This window comes from Nuphar pumila, chromosome 13 (assembly GCF_984573655.1).
Source record: "Nuphar pumila chromosome 13, dmNupPumi1.hap1.1, whole genome shotgun sequence".
Taxonomy (NCBI): domain Eukaryota; kingdom Viridiplantae; phylum Streptophyta; class Magnoliopsida; order Nymphaeales; family Nymphaeaceae; genus Nuphar; species Nuphar pumila.
Window position 1 is genome coordinate 12,571,357 of NC_143261.1, and position 27,279 is coordinate 12,598,635.

The 27,279-nt window shown below is 39.8% G+C and overlaps 2 protein-coding genes across 3 annotated transcripts; both read right to left on the bottom strand.

The window, feature by feature from the left end:
- Positions 1-1,141: 1,141 nt before the first annotated feature.
- Positions 1,142-9,302, bottom strand: LOC149817790 (monooxygenase 2-like). Its single transcript, XM_089985815.1, has 6 exons — positions 9,204-9,302; positions 8,949-9,095; positions 8,710-8,778; positions 4,683-4,848; positions 3,276-3,504; positions 1,142-1,726 (listed from the first exon to the last, which is right to left on the bottom strand). Exons 1-6 carry the CDS (start codon positions 9,275-9,277, stop codon positions 1,200-1,202), a joined length of 1,212 nt encoding a protein of 403 aa, XP_089841941.1. The 5' UTR covers positions 9,278-9,302; the 3' UTR covers positions 1,142-1,199.
- Positions 9,303-11,645: 2,343 nt separating this feature from the next.
- On the bottom strand, positions 11,646-26,811 carry LOC149817791 (uncharacterized). Of its 2 annotated transcripts, none has more exons than XM_089985816.1 (9): positions 26,747-26,811; positions 26,455-26,581; positions 23,586-23,666; positions 23,385-23,473; positions 22,994-23,068; positions 12,609-12,670; positions 12,478-12,537; positions 12,223-12,396; positions 11,646-12,129 (listed from the first exon to the last, which is right to left on the bottom strand). In XM_089985816.1, exons 2-9 carry the CDS (start codon positions 26,575-26,577, stop codon positions 12,041-12,043), a joined length of 753 nt encoding a protein of 250 aa, XP_089841942.1. In that variant the 5' UTR covers positions 26,578-26,581; positions 26,747-26,811; the 3' UTR covers positions 11,646-12,040. The 2 variants fall into 2 exon arrangements, with proteins under 2 accessions (XP_089841942.1, XP_089841943.1); XM_089985817.1 differs by having other exon boundaries at positions 26,455-26,577; positions 26,747-26,796.
- Between the last annotated feature and the right edge of the window lie 468 nt (positions 26,812-27,279).

Genomic DNA, 27,279 nt, shown 5'->3' on the forward strand with positions numbered 1-27,279 from the left:
GTTATGGTTTTTTACCCGAAACTGGTACGAAAACACCATAGAAATCGCTGAAATTTGGTATAAGCAAACTAGATTCAATTTAGAAAACAACCCTTTTTACGGATCGGAAAGATCATCTCTGGTTAGGGAGAAATCACTTCCGCAAGTTGGTCCTGATTCTGCTAAAATCGTGACGGTGCAAAATAACAGGTTTTGAATCTCGATATTTAAAGTGGGTCAAACAAACTTAGAATGTTCTGATTTTTGGTGGAGAGCATAAAGACATATGCATGAAGTTGCAGTAAAAATTTAAAATTAAAATGAGCTCTGGTTACATACAAATCGATAGATCTAAAATGCACCAGAATTCAAAGTATAATCTAGAAAGCAACTGAACATGATGAAAGCAATTCATCAAGTTGAATGATGCTACCCACGCTAGGAGGAGCCCTCAGACCCCCCTTTTCTGTAAGGGTAAAAACTTTGAATCAGACTCCACAACTCTTCAAGTTGAATGATGCTACCCACGTTGGGAGGAGCCCCCAGACCCCTCTCCTATAAGGGTAAAAACTCTGAATCAGGATCTACAACTCATTTAGTTGAATGATGCTACCCACGCTGGGATGAACCCCCAAACCCTCCTCCTGTAAGGGTAAAAACTCTGAATCAGGCTCCACAACAGTCAATGTACAGGTCAGCCGGTGTTTGATGGAGTAATATAAGATCTTCTAATGGATGTGCACAGAAGCAGAAATAGAAGGGAGAGAGAGAGTGAGAGGGTTGATGTTCATGGCCTCCTCCAAGGGAGATTTCTTTCTCGGATAATCCTGCAGTGCAGAGACTGGGTCTTAAATAATCATCTTCGGGGCACTTAAGTCTTTACAACCACTCCTTTTCAAGAACCGTCATTTTTTTTTGCACCAATGGAGGAGAGGGTACTTAAGTCTTTGCAATCTTATCAAACTCCAACGCTAATTAATGCTGACAAACATGGGGATACGAGACGCACATGCTTACATACGTGGTGCTCTTTGGGACCCCCGATCATGAGATGTAGCTAACTGCCCTGTTCGGGGGGGGGGGGGAACATATAACCTGTTTGCCAAAAACTTTGAACATCACTTATCATGCCGAGAGAGAGAGAGAACACAACAGATGACATATTGCCAAAGCTAAACAGGCTCCTAAAACTCCAAAGTTTGCAACCAAACCTATTGTGATCAGGCTTGAAGCTTCCCACAGTCAAACATGGTCCTCTCAAATAGGATCATAGAAAATGCTCTTAACAAAAACTTGTCCCTCAAAAAGCTGACCACCATACCATTGCTTTGCTGCACCCTCCCTACCCAGTACGATGTGAAAATGAGATTGAACCATCTTCCTCTCCTCTGCCTCACATATTTCTCCAACCCCTCCTCTATTTTCTTGTCTTTGTCTTCACTTTTTGGGGACCCCAACAAGGCCTCACCCAAACACCTAGCAAGAACAACAGCATCTTCCAGAGTGGAGCAACCTCCTTGGCCAATATCAGGAGTCATTGGGTGCATGGCATCACCTGTCAGACAGACCTTCCCCCTGCGAGCCTCACCCCACAGCATCGCCCATGGTGACCTGTACCTCAGAGGTGACAAGATTATAGAGTCCAAGCCGGTGTGCTCTATCACGCTCACTGCTTGTGGTGCACTTTCTATTCCCCTCAACACAAGTTCCCTGAGCTTTAATGGGTTATCTTTCAATAAAGCTTCATCTGAAATCAAACACGAAAGAACAAGTGCAAAACATAAATTATATACAGTACCTTCTTTTCTTGAAAGTTCAATCTTATGTTATATTGAAAATGATTAAGCTTATTAATATTGTAAATAAATTATGTTAAAAGTCATCTGCATGGTTATATGCAACATTTGGTGGCTGGGTCCGCGCAAGCAAGACTGTGGTCTAGAACAATAATAGATTTCCTCCCTCGCGCGTGTGTGTGTACGTGTTCGAGTGTTGTGCTAGAGAACCAGAACCATGTCACAAGTATCAGTGATAAATTGAACTTGTTGCGATTTTGCGGGAGAGGGGATCGGGTGCAATATGATTGCACAAAAATTATGCATTAAGAACCCGATCGCCATCCATAAGGTCTTGGGCCCCACACCTGACAGGCCCTGTCCCCAAGATGGGGTGCGATCAGGTGCTTAAATGCACAAATCTTTGTGCAATCATATTGGACCTGATCTTTTCACATTTTACTGTGAAAAATTACAAGTAGAATCCTCAAAAACTGCAAAGACATTAAAGCTTTTACCTATTTTCAATAAATCATATCTTTTTCTTTCATATTCTTCAATTGCATATATATATGTCAATTTTTTTGTTTACAATTTCTTGCAAAAACCCTTTTTTTTATTTACCGTGAGAATTTCCCTTGCAGAAAAAATCCTGAAAAAAGAGATTTGTGACGCAGCTGTAAAGTCATGATGATCTAAAGGTGTGGAGAGAGAGAGAGAGAGAGAGCAGCTATAATGTCATGGTGTAAGCTCATTTTAAGAAGCAAGAAGCTTGGTGCAATGGGTTTTTTTTCCATAATCATCCCTACCTGATAAGTGATACCAAAATCATCCCTACCTTATTTGATTTTTCAAAATCTTTGTGCAAACTGAAGCGTGACCGCTCTCTGAGGACAAGGGGGTAAGCCCACGAAGTTTTATGTTGCCCGGACAGTAAGTACGGCTGGCAGAGCCAGGACGGCTAGGTCTTTTGATCCTGGGGCAGTTTTTTCATGTAAATTTAAAACAAAAAATATCATCAGTTATATTCAATCTCCTTCACACATCTCGCTTGGAAACCATGAAGGGGACTCACGCACGTATTTCGATCAAGTGGGATGTGTGGTGGGGATTGTCATATTCAATATGACTTGAGTGAATTTGATAGCATACATATATCCCATCATCTGACATTGATGGGCCCACTCTACATTCAATAATAGATGTCTAATCAACGGCTAGGATCAGACCACATTTCCACCTGAATGTGTACTCATCTTAACCCGGTTAAAATCAACATAAGTCATCTAACATCATATGTCAAAGGATAGGATCTTTTGGGGTGAATTCCAATATCTTTGGTTAAAAGCATAGGAGGGACAAATCTGTTACGTACTATCAACATTGGCTGGATATCTTTTTCCTTTGTCTGGCAAAGAGCCAAACATAATGCAATTCGTGAGGCGACAGCTGCAACCATCCACTATCATAATGTGATCAAATCCTGACTAACCAAGAAATAGTTGGTCATGGTTTATATACCTTGAGGTCTTGAATAAAGAGTGAAGAACCAATAGACTGTTTTATCATCGCAAGGGAGTATTCCAAAACGAATACCATTCCCAAAGTACTGGACGAACGCGGGTTCGAACCCGTGACCTTCAGGATAGTTTGCTTTTCCTCTTATGGCAGATCTTCCTGAAAAATCTGGCCTCTGAAGCCCAAGCCACTTCGCCACAACCGAGTTCACACCATCACATCCTATCAAGACCTGCAAGTTTGTAAGAGATCTGAATTTCCTCCTCACTTCCAGTGGGTTGCGGACTCGATTTCGGCAGAGGAGATGACACAAACATGCCCTTAACGTGTGGGACACCCATGTACTAGAGCAAAACCTACATAAAATGACTTCTTACAGCAGCTTATAAAGTATGGGACACGTTGCTATTTATTAAAAGTAGCTAAATGTTCAACTATATGCTTTCAATGTCCTTCTACCGTTCATCAATCATGATTATTACAAAACCAAATTTAGACTCAAATCTATTATAATTATACTTTTAATAGCCGAACCAAACATGATTCTTTAATCTGATGTGAAACTTCTTAGGCCCCATTTGGATGACTCCCAAAACTAGGTTGACAAAGCTAGGTTGAAAACCAAAACCAAAACCAAAACCAACCTGGTTTTGGGTGCCAAACCAGGTTTTGTATCTAAAATATGAGTAAAATTTGGTTTGAGCTAAACAAACCGAACATTTTCGCTCAGCTCGTTTACCAGTGGATTGAGCTCGATCGTGGCTCGGCTCATGTTCATTTTTTAGCCGAGCCAAGCTCATCCCTAATGCGACGAGCCAAACACAAGCTGGCTCATCTGAAAACATTCCATGTTATATATATATATATATATATATGCTACACTTAATAGTTCATATTTTATGCATATATTTTTTACATTTTCTCATTCTTTTTTTTTATATATATTTTATGCATTATTATTTTTATATATTACACTTAAAACATATATTATACATAAAAAATAGATATTTTTATCTATATGAGCTCTCTCGAGCTGAGCCGGGCTTGACTCGTTTAAGCTAAATGAGCTGCTCATGGCTTGACTTGCCAGCTATGTGAACCCATCATGAACAAGTTAGTGAGCCAACCAACTCAAGTCACCAACTGCTCAGTTAGTTTACCAGCCCTGCAAGTGCATTAGGCTTTATGAGAACAATCTTTAGCTAATGGTGTTAAAGCCTTAAAAGAGTACTTGGTCAAAAAAAATTTTTTTTCTTCAAAAACTCGATTAGTCATGTTATGACTCATGGAAACATGAAGGTCCACAACCACAGCTTAAAATCATCAACAGTTTTTACCTTTTTAGAGGAAAAAAAGCAGCAAAAGATCCCTCTTATCATATTGAATTATTTTGTGGGCATTCAGCAGTACCTTGGTTCTAATAAGAGTTCCATCAGCCATATGGATCAAATATGTGTCCCCATCCTGATCTATGGATACCACCTTGGATCCAAACCTGATGGTACCATGTGGCAGCTCTTTCACCATAGTCTCCACCAGCATTTGTCTTCTTACACAGCGGACTTCAAGATCATGGCTGAAAAGACATAATTTCCTTCATCAGCGGATTTTTTTTCTTCTTTTAAAGGCAAGCTGGGGTTAAGGCAGGCCTCTACCAGTTATACAACGATACCATTGAGATTTGAACTTGCAACGTCCCAACATAAGATGACGTGCACTAGCTGCTCCTACCAGACAAGTGGAGCTCCCGTTGGTAGTTTTCATCAGGAGATTTATCACATTGGATAAGGTCAGATACAAATGTTGATTTTACTCATATCATTTTATTTTGAAAAAAAAAAAGAATCACCTTTTAAAGGAAAAATATTGACTATACTAGACTGTACTTTACTCTCTAGCAAATACCACTAAAAGTTTTGGATCAAAAGTAAGGCCATCGATCTACATTAGGGGTGGCAATTTCTGAAACGACCCGCCAACCCGACCCGTCAACCCGCCTCTTAGGCGGGTTCGGGTTGGGCTTAAGCCAACCCGTCTAATAAACGGGTCAACCCACGTAACCCGTTTATTAAACAGGTTGGGTTCAGGTTGGGGGTATGCCAACCCGCCAACCCGGCTGACCCGTTTAATAAACGGGTTAGGCGGGTGGGTCAACCCGCCAACCCGTCTGCCAACCCACCAACCCGACCCACCAACCCAACCCGTCAACCAGTCAACCCGTCAACCCGACCCGCCAACCTGATCCGTCAACCCGCCAACCTGACCCGCGAACCTGAAAACCCGTTTACCCGACCCAACCCATTTCTTAAATGGGTTGGCGGGTCATGTCGGGTTACCCGTTTATTAAACGGGTCGGGTTCGTGTTTGCCACAGCCGACCCGTTTAATAAACGGGTCGGGTTCGGGTTGAGGTATGCTGACCCGCCAACCCGACCCGATTGCCACCCCTAATCTACATGGTTTGTTTTTAGTCAAGGGCGTGTTCTTGTCAAAAACAAAGTTGCATAAGCAGGCCTTTTGAGAGATTTACAAGCACCAAATTTTTACAATGGAAAAGATTGTGTTTTCAAAGCTTCATTTCTAACAAATGAACCACCAACACATTTGTAGGGCAAGAAACCCTTTAATAAAAAAATTATAATATTTTTAAAAAATCAGTTTTTTTGCACGTTTGACCATTCAAATGTAATCTACATATTAAGTTCAGTAGAAACTGAGCTTAGATCATGGTTTTCCTTTATGAGTGTTGAAAAATCAAATTTTCGAACTACAGAAAAACATATTTTTACATAAAAAAAAACTATGATTCAAGAGTCTATTCTTACTATTTTGACTAAAGTCCGATTGGATCAAAACAAACTCCCCTATAAGTATGGGTGTCAACGGGTCAGGTTTGGTTTGGACCCACGTGAAACCAGACCTGACTCTGATTTTCGGGTATGGTATCGGGTCTGGATCCAGGTTTAATCAGACCCACCAATAATAGAAACCATACCCAGACCCGATAAGAACAAAATGAACCAGACCCGGGCCATACCTGGTAAACATTGTTTTATATCATTTTTACATTGAAAATTTGTTGGGTCTTAATCGGAACATGGGTCGAGCTCGGGTTTGGTATAAAATTTCAGAAACTATATCCTGATTCGTGTATTAATCGGAGCTTCTGCTCCGGACTCGGGTCTTAATCAGGTCTTTTTATTTATCACTATACCCGGACCTTATAGGGTTTGGTACTGGTCAGATGGGTCTGGTAAACCCAACCCGTTGTACAAGTTCCAACTAGGGGGTTTCTTAACCCGACGAGGGTAGCAAATGCTACCCCATAAAACTGCGGACCGATGACTTTGCGAAGCAGGTTATATGTCCCCCCCCCCCCCCCCCGAATAGGGGAGTTAGCTACATCTCATGTTCGAGGGTCCCAAAGAGCACCACGTATGTAAGCATTTGCGTCTCGTATCCCCATGTTTGACAGCATTAATTAACATTGGAGTTTGATGTGATTGCAAAGACTTAAGTACCCTCTCCTCCATTGGTGCCAAAAAAAATGACGATTCTTGAAAACGAGTGGTTGTAAAGACTTAAGTACCCCGAAGATGATTATTTAATACCCAGCCTCTGCACTGCAGGATTATCCGAGAAAGAAATCTCCCCTGGAGGAGGCCATGAACATCAACCCTCTCACTCTCTCTCTCTCCCTTCTCTTTCTACTTCTGTGCATATCCAGCAGAAGATCTTACATTGCTACATCAAGCACCGACTGACCTGCACATTGACTGTTGTGAAGTCTGATTCTGAGTTTTTACCCTTACAAGAGGAGGGTTTGGGGGCTCCTTCAAGCGTGGGTAGCATCATTCAACTAAATGAGTTGTAGATCCTAATTCAGAGTTTTTACCCTTACAGAAGAGGGGTCTGGGGGCTCCTCCCAACGTGGGTAGCATCATTCAACTTGAAGAGTTGTGGAGTCTGATTCAGAGTTTTTACCCTTACAGAAAGGGGGGTCTGAGGACTCCTCTCAGCGTGGGTAGCATCATTCAACTTGAAGAGTTGTGGAGTCTGATTCAGAGTTTTTACCCTTACAGAAGGGGGGTCTCAAGGCTCCTCTCAGCGTGGGTAGCATCATTCAACTTAAAGAGTTGTGGAGTCTGATTCAGAGTTTTTACCCTTACAGAAGGGGGGTCTGAGGGTTCCTCCCAGCGTGGGTAGCATCATTCAACTTGATGAGTTATGGATTCTGATTTAGAGTTTTTGCCCTTATAAGAGGAGGGTTTGGGGGCTCCTCCCATCGTGGATAGCATTGTTCAACTTGATTCGTTGTGGAGCTTGATTTAGAGTTTTTGCCCTTATAGGAGGAGGGTTTGGGGGCTCCTCCCAGCGTGGGTAGCATTGTTCAACTTGATTCGTTGTGGAACTTGATTTAGAGTTTTTGCTCTTACAGGAGGGGGGTCCGGGATCCGCGTCGGGAGGAGCCTTCGGACCCCCCCCCCCCTTCTGTAAGGGCAAAAACTCTAAATCAGGCTCCACAACACATCAAGTTGAATGATGTTACCTCCGTTGGGAGGAGCCCTCAAACCCCCTCCTGTAAGGGCAAAAACTATGAATCAGGCTCCACAACTCATCAAGTTGAACGATGCTACAGTCAGTGTGCAGGTCAGTCGGTGTTTGATGGAGCAATGTAGGATCGTCTGTTGGATGTGCACAGAAGTAGAGAGAGAAGGGAGAGAGAGTGAGATGGTTGATGTTCATGGCTTTCTCTAGGGAGAACTCTTTACCTCCCTTGATTTCTTCTCTAGAGAGAGAGAGAGGGTTTTACAGTGTTTTACGGAGAAGAAAGAAGAAGAAGAAGAAGATGACAATAAAAAGTTCAAACAGACATTTTTGATGACTCAGGTTTGTTTCGTCGGATGACCATCGGATCGTCGGCTCACCATCGGCGAAACGATTAAGGTTCGTTTTGTTGGGTAGACTTTAAAGAGTCAACATCATCCTTGACTTTCTGGATAGAGGACATGTTTGTCCTTTTTTTGAACTGTTTGTTTTTTCTTTTTTGAATGAAGGGCATTTTTGTCATTTTCTCAAATTCTCAAACCATTGTTTTATGAGAAAAATAGCAAGAAAGAGTACTTAAGTCTTTGCAACTACAGCAGACTCCAATGCTAAGTGATGTCAACATACACGGGAATATGAGCCCCATGTGTTTGTATACACGGTGCTCATTCAGACCCCCGAACACAGACGTGGGATTCAGTGAATCATCGGCGGCGAACATACACCACCCTCCCATGACTTTGTGATGAATTATGGTTCACTCGAGTGTAGCTCACACTTACAAAATCAAAATAAAAAAATAAGCAAAAGGAACCACCAAAACAGAGCAAGCAACAATAAAAAAAAATAATAACAGCTCATATAATCGTTTCATTGTTGATATTTCTCACTTTTTTCCGATGCTGGCGAGGGATTTATCTGTGACAGTTAATCCTGTGACAATGGAAATGACCGTCAACCTGCACATTGAAGCAGCCAGTTTGTGAAGACTTCTCTAATCAATTAATTATAGAAGACCTGAACCATTCTTGCATATTCTATCTAGCCCCTGCTTGTAAAAGACTTTTTTTTTCTCTTAAATTTTCAGAGGATTGAAAAGAGACAAAGACAAGGAAGAGCAAAAGAAGACCTCTGGAGTTTGTTGTGCTGCTCTCGGATTGCATCTCCGACACCAAGAACATCCAAGGCCTTCCAGGCATTGCTCCATTGTGTAAGAGCATGCCCAGTCGTTCTGAGGCTATCAGCCGATTCCAAAACCGCGCTTCTTAATCCAATTCTGCAGCAAAAAGGGTCGGATTGTATAGTCACACAGTTCTCATATTGGAAATACCAGTGTGTGTGTGTGTGTGTGAGAGAGAGAGAGAGAGTCTTGCATGCCGTTTACCTGTGAAGTCCTAGAGCAGTTCCAACCCCTCCTAAGCCAGCACCCACAATAACAATGTCCTCAGCGACCTCCATGATTGCCTATGAGAGAGAAAGAGAGAGAGAGAGAAAAGTGAATGAGCGTCTGGGTGGCCATTTATTTCGAGCCACACATGCAATGGACAAATGCATGATGTAAGCAATTGGATCAGCGTGGATGAGTGGGTGGACACTTATTTCGGGCCACGCAAGCAATGGACAAATGCATGCTCAGCCCCTGTGGGTCCCACTCACCCCAACCACTGCATAGCGTGTCATATGGAGTGTCCCCTGTGTAGGGGGGGTGTCAACCAGTCGGGTTTGGTTCGGACTCAGTGGAATGGCCCTGATTTTCGGGTCTGGACTCGAATCTAATCGGACCTAACATAAGAGAAATTATATCCAGACTCGATAAGAACTACGTGAACCAGACTCGGGCCATACCTGATAAAATAATATATTTTTTTATCATTTTTACATTAAAAAATGATGGGTCTTAATTGAAACTTGGGTCAGGCCCGGATTTGATATAAAATTTCACAAACTATACCCAGATCCATTAATCAGACCTGCAGGTTTAGACTCGAGTCTTAATTGGGTCTTCCTATTTATCGCCATACGGAGAACCTATAGGGTTTGGTACGGGTCGGGTCTGAGTAAACCCGACCCGTTGACATCCTACCCCTATGCAATAGTCGGTCAGAGTAAGTGGGACCCACATTAACATAGCTAATCAATGCTTACCCTGCGTGGCACCTCATGGGAAAGAACCTGGTTGAGTGAAATTTTACCCTCTTCAACTCTTTTCTCAATGAACGCCAATTTCACTATCAATTTCGTCTCCTTTAATTGATCGAAGATTTGACGCTTTTTTATTTCTTGATTTTGTCTACCACATGATCAAATTAATGCTATATGTACTGAATGACTCCGTCTAATCACAAAAGTCGCAAGTCTCTCTTTCTCAAATGGTATCCTCATATTCTAAATATTGACTGTCCTTGTGGGTTCCAATCCACCTATTTCAAACTCTGCAATGTGGACAATGCTGATTTTCAATGTTCTAAGTCATGCTTTGCAAATCATACCTCACGGATCTATTCAGCATGACCTATTTGTTAGGAATAGGCTGTTGGATTGTATTTTTTTGATAAAAAAAAAGATTTTATGAACTTTGAAAATTATAAAACTTTTGAATGATTGATTCTTAAACCTTATAAAAATCTGCTCATATTGTCCAGATCGATAGGCAAGTAATGCTACCGTGATCCGGGAGCACCCACCCCACCTACTAGAAATCATAGTTGTAATTTGCATCTTCTCAATCAGATCTTATAGATGTACTCAACACAGTTTATTTGATAGGAATCATGTTTTGGATCATGTTTATTGGATATCAAAATAGTTTTTTTAAGTCATGGAATTTTGGTACATTGTGAGCCGTTGATTTTTGAAGATCTTAAAAGACTTACATTTATGCCATAATGATCCAAAACTTATTTGCCACTAATTAATGATCGTAGATCATATCTATAGGGTCCGATGAATAAAAAAAATACTCAAAATTTGAGAAATTGAAGCTTCTATTAAGTGGGAGTATCATTAATTATGGTTCTTGGGAATTTAGGTGACAAAAAATCATGTTTATTGGGCTCGCAATTTTCAAGAAAGTCTAACCGTTTGGATAATGGTAGAGCAATCCTTGAATGTTCAAAAACTCAGGTTTTTGGAAAACCTGAATTGTTAAAGACTCAAAGTACACTTTGGATGACCGCTTAAAACTGGGTTTTAGGCTAAAAATCAAGTTTTTGCAGCAAACTGGGAAAGTGAGGAAAAAAAAAAACTCTTCTCCCAAGTTTTCAACCTGGATTGTGAGAGAGATGACTTGATAACCCCCACCCCTCTTAGTGCACTCGTTTCTAGCCCTTGGCCTGTCGAAAATAGCCTGAAACTAATTTAAAATTTAAAAATTAGGTGACCAAATCTTTCTTTTTTCATCTAGGAGATGGGACATTTTTTTTAGTTTCTTAACATGCCGCCGGCCATTTTTCTGCCACCCACCAGCCGAAATGGGGATGCCCTTCCTGGATTTTTTTTTTCGACCGACTCTCTTCTTTTTCCTTTTTTTCTTAGAAACAGAAATCCACCCGTTTAATTATGAACGTGCGGGGGACAATCAGCGTCCGTCTGTTTGAGAAAGGGTGAGAAAACGTTTATTTTCTTGCCAAAACGGACCACTTTCCCAACGTTTCGGGAGAAACAAATGGGCTCGCAATTCGCCCGCGAGTGCTCTACTTTTTTCTCGGGGTTGGTCATCATCATTCACTGGTCACATTGCCCAACATAAATTCATCAAATCATAAATCGCCGAAGCTGGCTATACAGGGGGGGGGGGGCAAGTTTGGTAGCAAAACTCACATGGAAGTTTCACTCCTAAAACCACTTAATGTATTATTCAATGGAAATTAGTCGAATTATTCTTAATACACCATGGGATACATAAATTTTCCAGACCAACATCAAGATTGGAAAGCAGAATGGTTAAACGAGGAAAAAATCAATGAATGAATGTACTGCTCTGTTAGTTAATTCTACAATGGCCTGAATATAAATCAGACCAACTGAGTCCCTAACAATCTAACATAAAAATATTCCCACCTAAAAAGGAACATAGACCACAAGATGAAAACGGCAATCCTCCAGAATGAAAAATACAGACATTTCGGGTTAAGGATTTAATAAAAAATAACAAGGACAAGGACTTAGGAGCAGGCATCCAATAAAAGCATAAAGCCCATGCGCTCAAAGATGATCAACAAGCTAGGCAGCTACAGTGCCTGCAGCTGCATTGACTGAATCATTCAATCCATGACTCCTTCCGCGCCCACGTCCCCTACCATGACCACGCCCTGCCAAGATACATGACAAGCGCATCCTAAAATTACATTGAAAAGTAACATGAATAGAAACTAATTGAGTAATAAAAGCTAAGGATGTAGCACCTCGACCACGGGTGGATGCCTCATTACTGTAGAGTCCGGATTCTTCATGGTTATCAGCTGGGGCTCCATAATAGCTTCTTCCACGGCCACGGAAGCCACGACCCCTACCACGGTTGTATCTCCGGCCCCTGTCCCAGCCACCATTTCCGTACTCAATACCAGCATTGCCATTTCCTGCAGTGCAGCCAAATCAGCAGTAGCCTAAAGGTGAAACCCTGCTCAAAGTTGTGAACAAAACTTAAGGCCTGACTTTACCTCTAGCTCTCCCCCACCCACGACCACCACGACCCCGCCCACTTGCACCCGGAGAGCCCTCTAAAAACATTGAGCTGTCAGCGACTTGCATTCAATGAGTGTATAGGTTTGAAGCAGAAACACTACTATACCTGCTCCGTAATCAAAATCATTCAATGGCTTGACCTGCTCTGCAGGTAAAGGTGGCTGATATCTGCATAAAAAACACAAATGTGTGAAATTGAGCATTTTCAAGTAACAAAGCAACGAATGAAACTAAATCACAAGCTTGTTCCCCCTCAATATTCATCCCTAGATTTTCATTTGGAAACATTGGGACCAAAACGATGATCACAAACAGCACCACAACATGGAAGACAAATCAATAAGTTCAATAAAAATGTTGTTTTAATCATAGCAACAAACATCTGTGGTACATTTTGAATTTATAATTAATGATACATTCAGAAAAAGTGAACTCCCAACAAAATCATGATCAATCACATTTCTTGCATATTTTCAATATATCATGACATTAGCATGATATGAACCCTTTTTATGTTTTTAAATAAAATTTCTTCATGCATCACTAACAGTAAAATATGCTTAAAAAATAGGAGAAACCGTGTACATATAACATGAAGTGTTCATAAAAACATTTTTTACAAGATCTGACAAAAATGTGTTAAGTGTTCTTTGGAACAACAGCATTTAGTATGGTTCAAATAACCAGGAATTTTGGTGAATACAGTAAGGACAGCCAAAACCATAGGTATAAAAATTAACAGGTTTAGGCAGTACATCAAAACAGAACAACACTGATTGGTAACTGTTCTGGAATCTGGACAATAAACAAGTCAAGAATCCTTTTTTTCTTTTTGATAGAATTAGAGGCCGACAGTCAGCTATAGGAGAACAAGTGGTCAAGTACTGCTATTTTCCGAAGACATTGCTGCAAGAATATACAAGAATAATTTTTGAAGGAAGAATAACAATAAACAGAAATAAGAGAAAAAGGAGAGTCCAGTGTTATTAAAAATGCGCCTCAAGGCGCAAAAAGCGTGCCTCGCCTCAAGGCGAGGGGCTTTATGCCTTGAGGTGTATGGGCAAAGCGTAAAAGCCCCGAGGCGTGCGCCTCATACGCCTTGAGGCGCATATGCCTCAATAATTTTTGTCAAATGAAGGTCAAAACCTTCATTTGACAAAAAATTAGGGCTTAAACATAAAGGGGTCGGGGGCCTTTATGTTTAAGCCCCTCTTTTTTTCTCACCCCACTCTCTCTCTTTTTTTTTCACAGCAGTCTCTCTCTCGGCTCTCACAGCATTCTCTCGCTCTCTCGTGGTGGAGCCCCGAAACAGGTACACTCTCTCTCTCATTTCTAGTTTTTTCTCTTTCTCTCTCGTTCTCCTCTTCTTTTATCTCTTCTCATTCTCAGCCCATTTACACGTCTTCCTCAAGGTAGCTTATGCACGTAAGTCTCAGGCTACCTTCATCACTCATTTCCAAATGCTCATCTAGCTCTGAGTTGCTGTTATATCCTACTAGAGTCCTTACCAAAAAAATATTTTCGTCCAGTCAATTGGCTATGTCAAATCTTAAGACTTTGTTGACAGTGCGCATTTCTGTATATGATGTTTTGGTCGACATAAAAACCATGTTCAATGCACCATATTTTGTTTATATATATGAAGAATTATCACATTCTATTATATGTTATTCCTTGACATACCGATGCTCTTCACGTCTCTTTTCCAGTTTGTCTGTATATGAGGGCAACTTGTTGAACATCATCCATCCTTCTGATGACATTGACATGGGTGGGATCATTTTTTTTTTGTTAAAACAAAATCGAATGAGCATAATTTTAGTCAAATCGACACTTCACTGGTTTGTTGAAAATCGGCCTGAATCGGTTTTTGATTTTTTTTAATATTTTGTGATAATTATGATATCTGTTTGTTATTATAAATTTTAAGTATTAAATGCACATTTAATAATTTGATTGATCCTCTAAGTCATCATTCACTTCATTTCTTTAGAAAGAAAAGAAAGAATTTATACAAAGGCAAGGGTGACGACCCTAAACCTAAACAAGTCGGTTCTGATCCATAAGAAATCGAGACCCACGCCGGAGGGAGCCCCCGGACCCTCCGTTCTGCAAGGGCAAAAACTCTGAATCAGGCTCCACATCTCATCATGAACAACTCAAACATTTGGCTCATCATGAACAGTTACAAACATTTGGCTAAGGTCAAGCTTTTCACATGAGCCACACTTTTGTGATTCCCTTTGTATGATCTATGCTTAGTTCATATTTTTTGGTTAAATAAGATCTTGTGCACTTATTGGTTTCTCATATACACATGCATGTTTGTATTCATTATTCATATTGCAACTACAATTAGTTTATTGTTTGTTTGTGCATTTGTTGACTATTGAATTATTAAATCATAAAATGCAGCAAAATCTTCTTCTGTTATTTTGAATGTGTCTTTTATCAAACAATGGTACTTGTAATCTAATTTTTTGTGTTAATATATATTTTCTTATATGTATTTTTGCAGTTGAACAATGGGAAAAGAGGTAGGATGGGATCATGGAGTTAAAGTTTCAAATCCCACTAAAGATCCCAAACTCGTAGGACATGTAATTTGCAATTACTATCATAAACAGACCACAAGAGGCATTTATAGGATAGAGCATCACTTAGCTGGCACAAAACATAATGTAAATATGTGTGAAACAGTTTCACCTACAACATGTTCACACACTACAAGTTTAATGTACAAGTGAGAGCCGCCATCATAAGCAACATTATGAACAATTATTTGTTCCTAGTAAAAAGCAAGCAAAGGTGGACAGGTCCCCTAGAGCAAACACATGACACTAGCTACCTAATTGCAAAGACTTGCTAATAAGTCTTTATCCAAATGAGCAAAAGGAAAAGGTAAGAAGACGATGGACCATATCGCAGTCATTTTCAACACTTCAACCAAGATCTTAAAAGCCGAAGGATCTATGTCACATGGGTGCGGGTGCGGCAGGGCAAAAATGTGTATATATATATATATATATATATATATATATATATATATATATATATATATAATTTTAAAACTTTAACGGTTAACATTATCATAATATCATTCATCATGCATGCAATATATCAACCTAAATATCAATCAAGTAACGCAATTACATAAATCAACCTAAATATCAATCAAATAAGTAAGCAAAAAAGAACTAAATAACATACCAAAGTATATCCTCATGAAGTAATGGATCTTAATAATTTTCTTTTTCATCATCAAATGCATCATTAGAAGGAATACTGGGCTCAGCTAAATCCATGTTTGTAATGTTGAAATCATGCTCTCCCTCGAAGTCACACTCTTCTGGGTTTACATCCCAAAATTTGGATGATCTTTGTCTACGTTACAAACCCAATTTGAAAATATTAAATACAATACAAGTATATTTAAATGAAAAACTAAAAAATAATCAAATAACTAAGAGAGCAAATTAGTACATGTATTCATCATAAGTTCGCGAAAGTAATCGGAGATTTGAATGAACATATATTAAATCCTCTGCACGCTTGCTGGTGAGTTTGTTTCTCTTCATGTTGTGGATTTGAGAATATGTGCTCCAATTTTTTTCAAAAGATAAACTAACAGGCTGCGATAGCAATCTTAATGCAAGACGTTGAAGAAGAGGTGTTTCTGATCCAAATGTTGACCACCACGTGATAGGATCTATATTATCCTCTTCTCTCGCGAATAATGTCGATGCATATAATCTCGAAGATGAAAATTTTCTAAACTCTTGTGTGACTTGATGTAGAAGATATGCTTTTGAAAAAAGTCTTGTCATACACATATTTTTATGTCTTGATAGCTCTGTGTCTAAATTTGGAGGGACACGACCAATACCACCAGCCCGCCACTTATTTGCATAATATTTTGGATTAAGAGAATCTGTCATGCAATGCAAAGAAGTGTTGCTCTTACCCCATCTTCTGACTAAAATTGAATGAATATGATTAAAAAATTCTGAATCATCCAATGCGGGATTTTTTTTCTTTATGCTTGAAAACTATAGCTTGTATTTTTTCAATCATATTATCCCACATTTCATAAACTCTGTGAAGCATGGGCTCATCCTTATCAACTTCTCTTAACGTTTCCCAAATAGGTTGCATAAATTGAAAAAAGTATACCACTATGTCCCAAAATTCATCATCAATAATGCATTTTTTAATTTCTTGAGCCTTGATATCATCATCAGCACGATAGAATGTCCAATTTTCTTCAGTCACCATGTTAACCAAAGCATTCTTCACTCTTTTAATCCTCTTCACCATCACAATAATGGATGCAAAACGTGTTTCAACGACCTTCAACAATTTTAGGTCAGAATGCCTATTAAATATAGCATTAGCACTGTCACGGGCTAATTTTCCAAGGCCAAATTTTTCGCCTTTCAAGCCAAGGAAGGCCCGTGCGGCACTATGACTCACGGCCTAGTCAGCCTCACAACACGTGTTTCCCACACGTAAACTTCTTACCCAGCGGAACGTCAACTTAGCAAACCTTTCTTTTCAAGAAATCCTTCCGAACATGGTCCATCGTGCATCTGATCGCCACTTACGTGCATAGTCGTCTCATACCAGCTAGCACCTTCAACCGTCAAGCCAATCGTGCCTTACTACTCCCACAAGCAAGCGCACATTGACAAGAGCTGAAACATGCCTTCGCAGCACTACCGACTTAACCAACATTCAACACAGGCCAAGGAGCATAACACATCCCAAAGCCTTTACCGATGCATGCGATGCCTCCAACCATCATTGCAAGCCACATTTCCTCAATTCCAGCCATCTGAACCAACAACGCACGGATGCCTTAGCCTCGCGTGCCATAGAGCAGATAGCGGCCCTATGGGCACGCCCCCAACATAACCTCACCATCGAAGGGACAAGGTCTTTCGACCCCCAGTCCGAAGACCAGTTGATGATTCCATGCCATAGCGAAAAGCACCACCCAAACTCATTCGTTGGCGTTGTGCACTCACTTGCACAACCCCGTGCCACCATGCACGGTTGGGACCGCACCACCGCACCAAGAGTCGCCTACCCGCGCACCTAAGGCCTTTGCCTACGTCCCATGGGGGATTTGCACTACACACGGACACCCCCATGCACTCCCAGTGCTGCCCGTGCGATATAGGGGGTGCCTATGCCAAGCTGCTGCAACATGTGCCAGACAGCTCAAACAGGAGGTCTCCTATATAGGTGTTTTAAGAGCCAGACCCCTGCCAGCAAGAGGAACCCGAATAACACTTGGGGAACCATAAATTTTTCAACTTTCGAACTTTTCAAATCCGCCTTCACCCACGCGTTCCCCATAGTCCATTTATACGGTGAATCTTCGATCTTGGCCCCAAACAACTTCAAATGCTCATTGGATTATCGCCTCAAAAATTGTGCACGCAATTATGCTCACACTGCGCACATTGATGCACATGCCAAGCCCTTACCAAGCTCACCGCAGCCGCATGCCCACTGCATGTTGTGCTTTGCACACCGAGTGCGTCCCGCACGCTAATGGCCCATGCAACATGCGACACCATTGTTGTGCATGCGCACCAAGCTCTGCACACATGGGCAAGGCATGTTTGCTACGGGGATGGTCCAACTGCCGCGTGCACGCTACAACCAACCAATCCATCACTCCTGGAGCACTTCCACCGCACTTCACACACATCCATGCATCTGTTGTCACATCTGCACTGCACCATGCCGGTGCACATGCCACGCTCCTTTCACAGCCCAGTGCCACACTCAAGCACAAGACCCAATCCGTTGCATGCACACACCTTTTTCTGCTCAGCACCATGCCTGTGCACATGCCACACACCTCCAGAACAATCCAGTGCCAAGCTCAGGCACATGACACAATTAGTGACATGCAAACACACACCTCTTCAACCCTAAGCAACATACCAAGTCTCATACCTGTGGCACGTTGTTAGGCTCTTCAAGATTTCGAGTGCAACAAGCACGATGGTGGTTAATAATAAAATTCCTAATGCTTTTGACATTTCTTTCTAAATTTTCAATCCATAAACATAAAGCATATGCTAGTGAATTTTCTTCTTCTTTGGAGTTGCAGATGCTCTTTAGGGCCAGATTTAAGCTGTGTGCTACACAGGGAGTCCAAAAAATATGAGGGTACTCAATCTCCAAACTCAACGCTGCACTTTTATAAACTGAAGCGTTGTCTGTAATGATTTATACCATTTTCTGATCACCCACTTCTTTTATGACTTCTATAAACAACTCCTTCAAATACTCTACATTTTTATATTCCCCAGATGCATCAACTGCTTTCAAAAATATTGGGTCACTAAGTGAACAAGCAATGAAATTGATCAGTGGACGCCTTTGAATATTTGCCCATCCACCATAGAAACTCCATTTTGCTCCCATGAATATTTTTTAATCTCCAGCAATCTCTTCACATTTACCCTCTCTTCTGCAAGAAGTGTGGTTCGGATTTTTTCTGAACTTGGAGGCATATAGCCACTCAAATTACAATTTGCCAAGGATGTTACTAAATCCTTCCAATAAGGATTTCTAGCTGCATTAAATGAGAGTGAACTAGAATAAAAATAACTCCCAACTTTTCAATCTAATTCTTCTCTTCCATATGTATTGAATGTTGCTTGTATCATTCCTCTACGTCCTACATTGACTTTTCTTTTTTTTCAGCATCTTCTTGGTGGCTTGCAAATGGCACACTAACTGCACAAGAATCGGTCATTGTCTTTCTCTTCTCATATTCTTCTTGTATTTTCTTGTATTATCTTTGCATTGCCTCATCAACTTTTTTGCATCCTGAAATGCCATGTCTTGGTATCTTCAACAGATGAGCCTTCACTCTTGTGTAAGACTCAACAAAATCTCTTTTGTAGAGCTTGCATCGATATCTCTTGTTTCCACCACCTCCTTCTCCAGTTTTTGAAAGTTTATCTACATGTACCCATAGTGGCCCCAACATCATCAATACCACTACAAGTATCAGCAAAACTAGCAGCAGAACTCACATGTTGGGATGAGGATGATGCAAGTTCTTTCCCTTTATCCGTCATTTTTATCCTGAAAACACAAAAAAAAATAATTTTCAAATCAATTATACAGACATTATCTTGATATAAAAATATAATATATATATATATATATATATATATATATTATATATAATAAAATCAGGAGCAAGGAGGGGGGATCTGCCCCTCCCCTACCAAAAAAAGGGAGGGACTCAGCCCCTCCCCTGAAATAAGAGGGAGCAAGGACAGGGGCTCAACCCCTCCCCTGCCGAAAACAGAGGGAGCGGGGGGGCGAGGCTCAGCCCCTCCCTGCCGACCCAACAAGAGAGCGAGCGAGAGGGGGGAGGGTCTCGACGCATTTTCACTCAATGCATTTTCACCATTTTTTCACTCAATGAGGTGGGTTGAGGTAAATTCCTATTATTTCCTTCTTATTGAGTTTTTTTGGGAAAAAGTATGGCTGGTGCAATTTGTCGAATATTTGTATGCCTATATTTGTATTTGATGGTTAACTGGCTATGTTTTATTTTAGATCTTTCGATGACGCCTTCACGTATATCTTGTAGAGATGATCGTGCATGGCAATATTGTAGAAGCATGGATGATGTACCACAACCAGGGTCATCATTGAGATGTATGTTTTATGGTGTTATTATTAGAGGTGAACTGTATAGATTTAAGCAATATATTACGGGTCTTTGTTAAAATGTACATCCATGTGACTATCCATCTATTCCCAACACTTTTCGTGTTGATGTTATCGTTGAACTAAAAAAAATTCAAAGAAGAATTTTGCAAAAATGCAAAGGACTTCAAAACATTGTTTCAGATTTTGAAGATGGTAATGATGACACACTTGCCTGTTATCACGGAAGTTGGATGCAACACCTAAGAATTATTGTATTAATGCTTGGCAAATAGGCTCTAGAAGATAGTTTAGTTTTAAGATCTTTATAGTTTAGAACTTTAGAGATAAAGATTGACACGTAAGACGGTGGATAAATGTAATGTTTTTAGTTATCATAAAGTCTTACAACTTTAGTTATGACTTATGATATTTTAGTATGACTTGAATGTGAATTTAATATTGTTAGTTAAGGCTTTAATTGTATTTAAAATTTAAATTATGTAGTTGCCTTTTATTTACATTGTCCGTTATCAGTTGTATGGTTTGTTATTCATTTTAGAAGAAGAAGATGATGATGATTATGATCAAGGTTGTTAAATGTGATGAGGCGAAGCGAGGCGTTGAGCCTCTTATGAAGCGAGGCGTAAGCCTCGAGGCGTTGAAGCATATGCTTCATGATCAAAATAATAAAATATATAATATTAATAAAATAATAAAAATTTTAAATAAGAACTACTAATTTGCTTTTATTTATTTTAGTACAAAATCATAAGAAAATAAAATAAAGATGTTCAAAGAAAGGCAAGGTAAGCCAAAAGAGAACACTGATTTTTTATTTTTAATTAATAAAACTTATTTTTGATATTTGATAGATAAACTTACATTTTTAGTGAAACACTATTAAAAGGCATTAAAATCATATTAAGTATTAAAGTAATGTTTTATATTTCGGGCTTACGAAGCCGAACCGTTTATCTAACCGGATTTGTTTGCATCAAGACCGAACTCGAGTCCATATCGAAATCGGTTCGGATGGGCATGCAGATGGCAATACGTGGAGAGATTACTAATAGACACATGACCGAAGCGATAGAAAACGCCCTAAACAAGGCATACGAACGAAGCCATCAAAGAGGGAAATTGGGAGAGCCGAATAATAAAAGATTTATTTTAAAATCAAAAATCCATTTTTCTTTTCATCTTCTTGTTTTCATCCGGCCGATCGTCTTCCCACTGCACATGAGGATTTCGGCGACCCGTAGGCGGTAGCTCCGGTCGTCTGGCCACCCAATCGGTGATATCGGATGAACTCCGCCGTCTGAAACCCCTATAAATCTCCCTGTTTGATCGTCGAAACCCTAGATTTCCCCTCGAGCTTCGTTGAAACCCTCGAATTTCCCTGCAATTCTTCGGTTCTCCCTGTGATTTTCGTCGTTGCTCGTCGAGATCGCCAGCTTTGTACGCCACTTGTCGAAATTTCTAGGGATCCCTCACCGTTTCTGTTTGATCGGTATGACGAGGGCGGATTCTCACATGCATAACGGGACATGCGTTCTTTGTAACGCTGGAGCAGGAGCAGCAGCAGATATGCGTCGAAATTCGAAAGAGTGAGCCCAATTCGATGATTAAGTTGCGACCTTCCGGCGAGGTTCGTTGGGTGGTGGTGCTGAGTGGAGGTGGATCGAAAGAGAGAGAGAGAGAGAGAGAGAATTGGTGCCCCTCTGCCTTGCTCAATCGATGGAGAGAAGCATGATGTGTACGCCTTAGAAGCGAAGCGCGCCTCGATGCGAGGCGTGCACTTCACCCATGTGTAGCATGCGCTTCGAGCCTGCAAACGCCTCACTACAACGCCACGGTACCTTGAGCTTGCGCTTCGCCTATGAGGCGTACGCTTCAGGTAACAAGGTGTACGCTTCAAGTAACGAGGCGTACGCTTCAGGAGGTGTTCGCCTCTCACAACACTGATTATGATTATTGAAGTTTTATATAATATTTTGTTTATGTTTATGTAATATGAAAGTACGAGTCCTGTGGCATGTTCTCACTTGCGAGAGGCTTATGTAGCTCATAGAGACAAAAATGCTTCATATGTGATTTTATGCAATTCATCATTGTTTCATGTGTTATGATTTTTTTAGATTTTTTGCTAATTTTTCTGAGTTTTCTTCATTTTTTTTTGAAAATTTTGGAACTTATTTAATAAAAAATTGCAATACAATATAGGCTAATTTTTGCCCAACCAATATGGGTACCGATATGATACAACATTGCTTTTAATCATCAAAAAGCCATAACCTAGACTATTTGAGTAAAGAATTGTTATAATACTGTACGATTAAACAATAGGTTCATTGAATTCACTTTCACAACCTTCAAAAGAGCACCTAAATCTCAGGGACTATCAATATATCCTCACCACCAATAAGCATGCAGGTCATAAAGAAATTCAGTTTCATTATGTGACCAAAAGTGAAAAAAAAGGGCCAAACGGTTACGAGAAACTCAAAAAGATTTCAAACATGCATGAGACCAGAATAAATAAGCTGTAATCATCCTTTGAACAGTAAAAAATAGCATAAGCATAAGGAACTTTAAAATCATAGCAGACCACTTAGATAAGCACAATAATTGTAACGACATTTGTATGAACTTCTCTCATTACAATTTTGAATGAACTTCTCTAATATTGATTGAAAATGGGGAAAACCAAAACTCCACAACCATCTTTTGCAATAAATGATCATCCACAAGCTCATGAAGTTAGCAGCGAGCATGCAGAGAAAAAAAAAATGTGCTCACCCTACAGATGATTTATCCAGTTCCTTCTTTGACAAGACTATTGTAATCATTGAGACATGCCGAGTTGTTTCCAACCTGTGTAAACAAGAGGGTATAAAAGGTAAATCAGTACATGTAACAGCGAGCTCATGTAAGCTTCTGTTGTTTCATGCATGACCATAACTACTATGCCTTGTAAAATCAAGGTGGGCTGGCTAAGTTGCATCATCCACAGGATTTCCTGGGATGCCAGCTTCAAAGCTACCCTCATTCAAGATCATGCCCACTGATAAGGAAGGAGTTATTTCTATTTGCTTGAAGTTTGCCAACCTAACAATCTTGGCAATCCCCTTGGTCAAGTCCCCATCACCCAAAACAATAAAAACAGAAAGATCACGCAACACTTTCTTACGTAAGGAGGCCTTCTTCTAATGGCTCCCATGTATCAACTATGTTGGTTGACCCAATTGATGTATTCTGATGAAGACCAACAATCCTTCTCTACAAATAGAAGCATCCTCAATTACATATATATATACATGAAAATAATTATTGGGAATAAAGAGTAAAAGACAACAAGAACATCTTGTCACAGAACTTAATCATAATCTACCTTAATCAGCTCGACAATCATAACAGTCTTGTTGATAGCTCTTCCCATTGCCTTTAGGACAATTTCATTTGAACCTTTTTCCTATAAAAGAAACAATTGCAAGATCTACAATTCTCAACATGAATTAACAGAGAGCCCAAATAGGAAGACTTAAGCAAGATATGTACACAAAAATAAGGCAATACAAGATTGCATAAGTGAAAAGAGAATAAGAAAAATTAACTAACAGGATAATAAATCTGGGCAAGTTAATCAGAAGAGCATTCACCGCACATTTAGCAATTCAAATATTAATTTAAGAATGAAAGAACAAGAAATATATCAATGAGACCACTTTCCTTGCCAAATAAATTAAACTTGCACAAAACTTGATGAGCAATGGCATATGTGGTTAATAACAGAATTAAACTTGCACAAAGCTTACATGAGACCACTGTTATCCTTTAGGATCTCCATATGTGGTTAATAACAAAATGGCATCAATGATCACATAGTTCAAGAGAAAAAAAAAGAAGCCCTTCTTAAACACTGTTTACAAGAGTAAAAACATACATCACTCATAAAGGTGTTAAGAAAATCATGACTGTAAGTACTAAGTACAAACAAATCTTCTTAATTATATTATGTTTGTAATAAATGGGCTGTGGCAGACAATCTCTACTGGAGCAGGTGGTTCATGTTTGGATCCGAGTGCACTTCATAGAAGTTAGATGTGCATGGACTAGGTTCATTTTGTACAGAAAAATGTTTTCCAAAAAGTTTTTCGCAAATAACTCATGTTGCATGTCATCATTCATGAATCTTTATTGAAACTAGATTTTTTGTTGCAAGATTTTTCCCCACAGATATTTTCGATTCCTAAAGAATTTATAACCCTTATTTTATAGCCAAGTCTTTTGTCACTATTCTCACTTCTCAGTCCTCCTTGACACAGGAACTGAACCAGTTGACTGATTGATTCTTTTGCATATTCATCTACTCACTGGCTTTCTGGGTTAATGCAGATAATATAGGGATACCTTTGCATTGGATTTGTCCATTTTCCTTCCATTGTGTGTGTGGTGTTAAGATAAGATTATAAGAAGCATCTTTCACACCTGAAAAGTGTTTATGTTTCTACTTTAAAGAAACAGTTATATTCCTCAAGATTTTCCATAGAAGTGCATTTTCATGATTCGAGTACGGTTTTGTAGCAGATGAAAAGACCATTGTGTATTGGATGGAGGCATAAAGTTTTGTATGGAAGACAATGTGGTGAACGGCTGAAAAACAGAAAAAGCAAAGATTCTGTAGGTCATTGCAAAGGGAGAGAGATCTCCACAAAATCTATGCAGAAAAAGAGTCAAATGCTTGCTTTCAGAGACTTCTAGTTATCCGTCCAATACACCTCCCAACCACTATAAACAAGGAAAAATCATTCAATAAAGACTGATCAGATGGTTGCTCAATTCCTTTATTCTAATCAGTAAGTCAAACACAAAATCCATCAACATTGCATTTGAACAGAAACATCCTCAATTACATGAGTAGATTTTTTCAAAATTGGACAAGGAGACTCCTTATGTGCACCAGGAATCCCCCCCCCCATGGTCTCAACAAGCACATGAAACATTTTCAGAGTGACAAGCTCCATCAAATATCAACAAAACAGTCAGATTTATGAGATGACAAATTACTAGCACAAGCGTGAGGTTCCTGCAAAATCAACAATAAAAGCAGCAAGAATTGGCTGAATTAGATGCAAGGCGCAGGTTTGATTGACATCAATGGAAAATGGACTCCTAAACATCATTGCATGGTTGTGGACAAAAAGGAGGGAAGAGCAATAAACCTGAAGCAGGCTTAGCCTCAAGGGCCGAAAAAAGGAAAGAAAATAAAACCACCAATGTTTATAAATTACTCTCTTGCTCAAAGAATGAGAATATATGTTTGAAAAATGCTAAGAAAAACTGAAGAGTGAGAATATATGTTCAAAAAATGCTAATAAAAACTAGTCATAGAAATTCACCCCATCAAGAAAGTACAAGCACAAAAGTTAGACCGATAACATCCGCTCCATATGTCCTGATCATGAATCCATGCCACCAGCCAAACAAAAACCAGTTCCCCCTACAACATTCAAGAAGCAGTAGGCAACCATACTCTTCATTTCTTCCTCTTCAGCCAACATCCAAATCACTCTTAAAACGTGCCCAAACAAGTACCATACAAAAATGAAGTATTTTATCGGATTCATCTCTCCATAACGCAACCCCATATCACAAAATCCCACGTTCTACAGTTTTCAGGATGCTAGTTTATCGGATGGAGTTGCAAACAAAAAATGCAACAAGGAAAGAAAAAACCTAAAACAATAAAACTAGTGTTTCCCCGCAACGGGAATTCATGAAAACTCCTTGTTGTTTCAGTAATTTTCCCGCATAGCACCATCGAATTGCAAATTTGCTATTGATTTTGTTTTTTTTTTCTCAAAGAAAACTAATAAATAAGAATGAAAATCCACTTTTGGTAGACAAACTAGCACATTAACTCAAGAAAAAACCAGGCAATACCGCATCAAATCCAGAACCAGCAAAAACAAATCAAAACAAGAAAAATTTAAAACAATAGAACTCGTATATAGCCACAATGCCAATTAAAAAAAATCCATTTTGTAAACATATTTTCACTTTCTATCTTATTATCTCTCGTTCACCCATAGAGGCCCGTTCCTCAGAAACTACTAATCAACAGGAACCAAAAACACGATTTTGGAACGAAAACCAGTGCATGAACCACGGAACAACAACAACATTAAAAAACGCATCGGATCCAGAACCAACAACAACAACCAACCCAAGCAAACGAAACTTTTGCTCGAAAAGTTTACCTGAAGCAAAGTAGTCGCGTACGTGATATAGCTCCGCATTCTGCCTAGCGTGGTGATCCTGATCTCGTTCTCGTTTATCGGCGCCTCTGGCCGTGGCTTCTCCACCCTCTGGTACCGATCCATCTTCCTAGAACCACACCCCCCCACCGCAAAAAAAAACACAAAAAAAAACATCACAAAAACCAGATCACGAGACGCAATCACAGATATTCTCCACAGGTTAACGAAAACAAAGTCAATCCAAACTTTGTATTCATGAAAAAAAAAAACTAGGTAGAGATTTCGCCACTACCTTTGTTCCTCTCCTTTCTAGCCCTAGAACGGCTTCGTTTCTTCTTTTCCGCCCTAAAACCCTAATTTCTCATCGAACCCTCCTTTTATACCTGACACCGCCAAGACGCTAAGCTTCTCCGATTTTCTTTTTGTTTTTTATTGAATAAAATAAAGGGTTTTATTTTCTTGTATATTTAATTTGATAATTGGTATATCGTTTTGGACTAGGGGTGTCAACGGGTCGGGTTTGACTCGGACCCGACCCGTACCACACCCTATATACTGTGATAAACAATAAGCACCGATTAGAATCTGGATCGAACCTGAAGGATCCGATTAATAAATGGAGTCGGGTATGGTTTGTAAATTTTCATATATGACCCAAACCCGACCCGAGTTTCAACTAAGAATCTCAAATTTTCAATGTAGAAAAGATAAATAAATATTATTTTACCTGAGTATGGTATGGGTCTGGTTTGTGAAATCCTTACAGGAATCGGGGTATGATTTCTCCTACGGTGAACCCTATTAGACCTGGGTCCCCACCAGGAA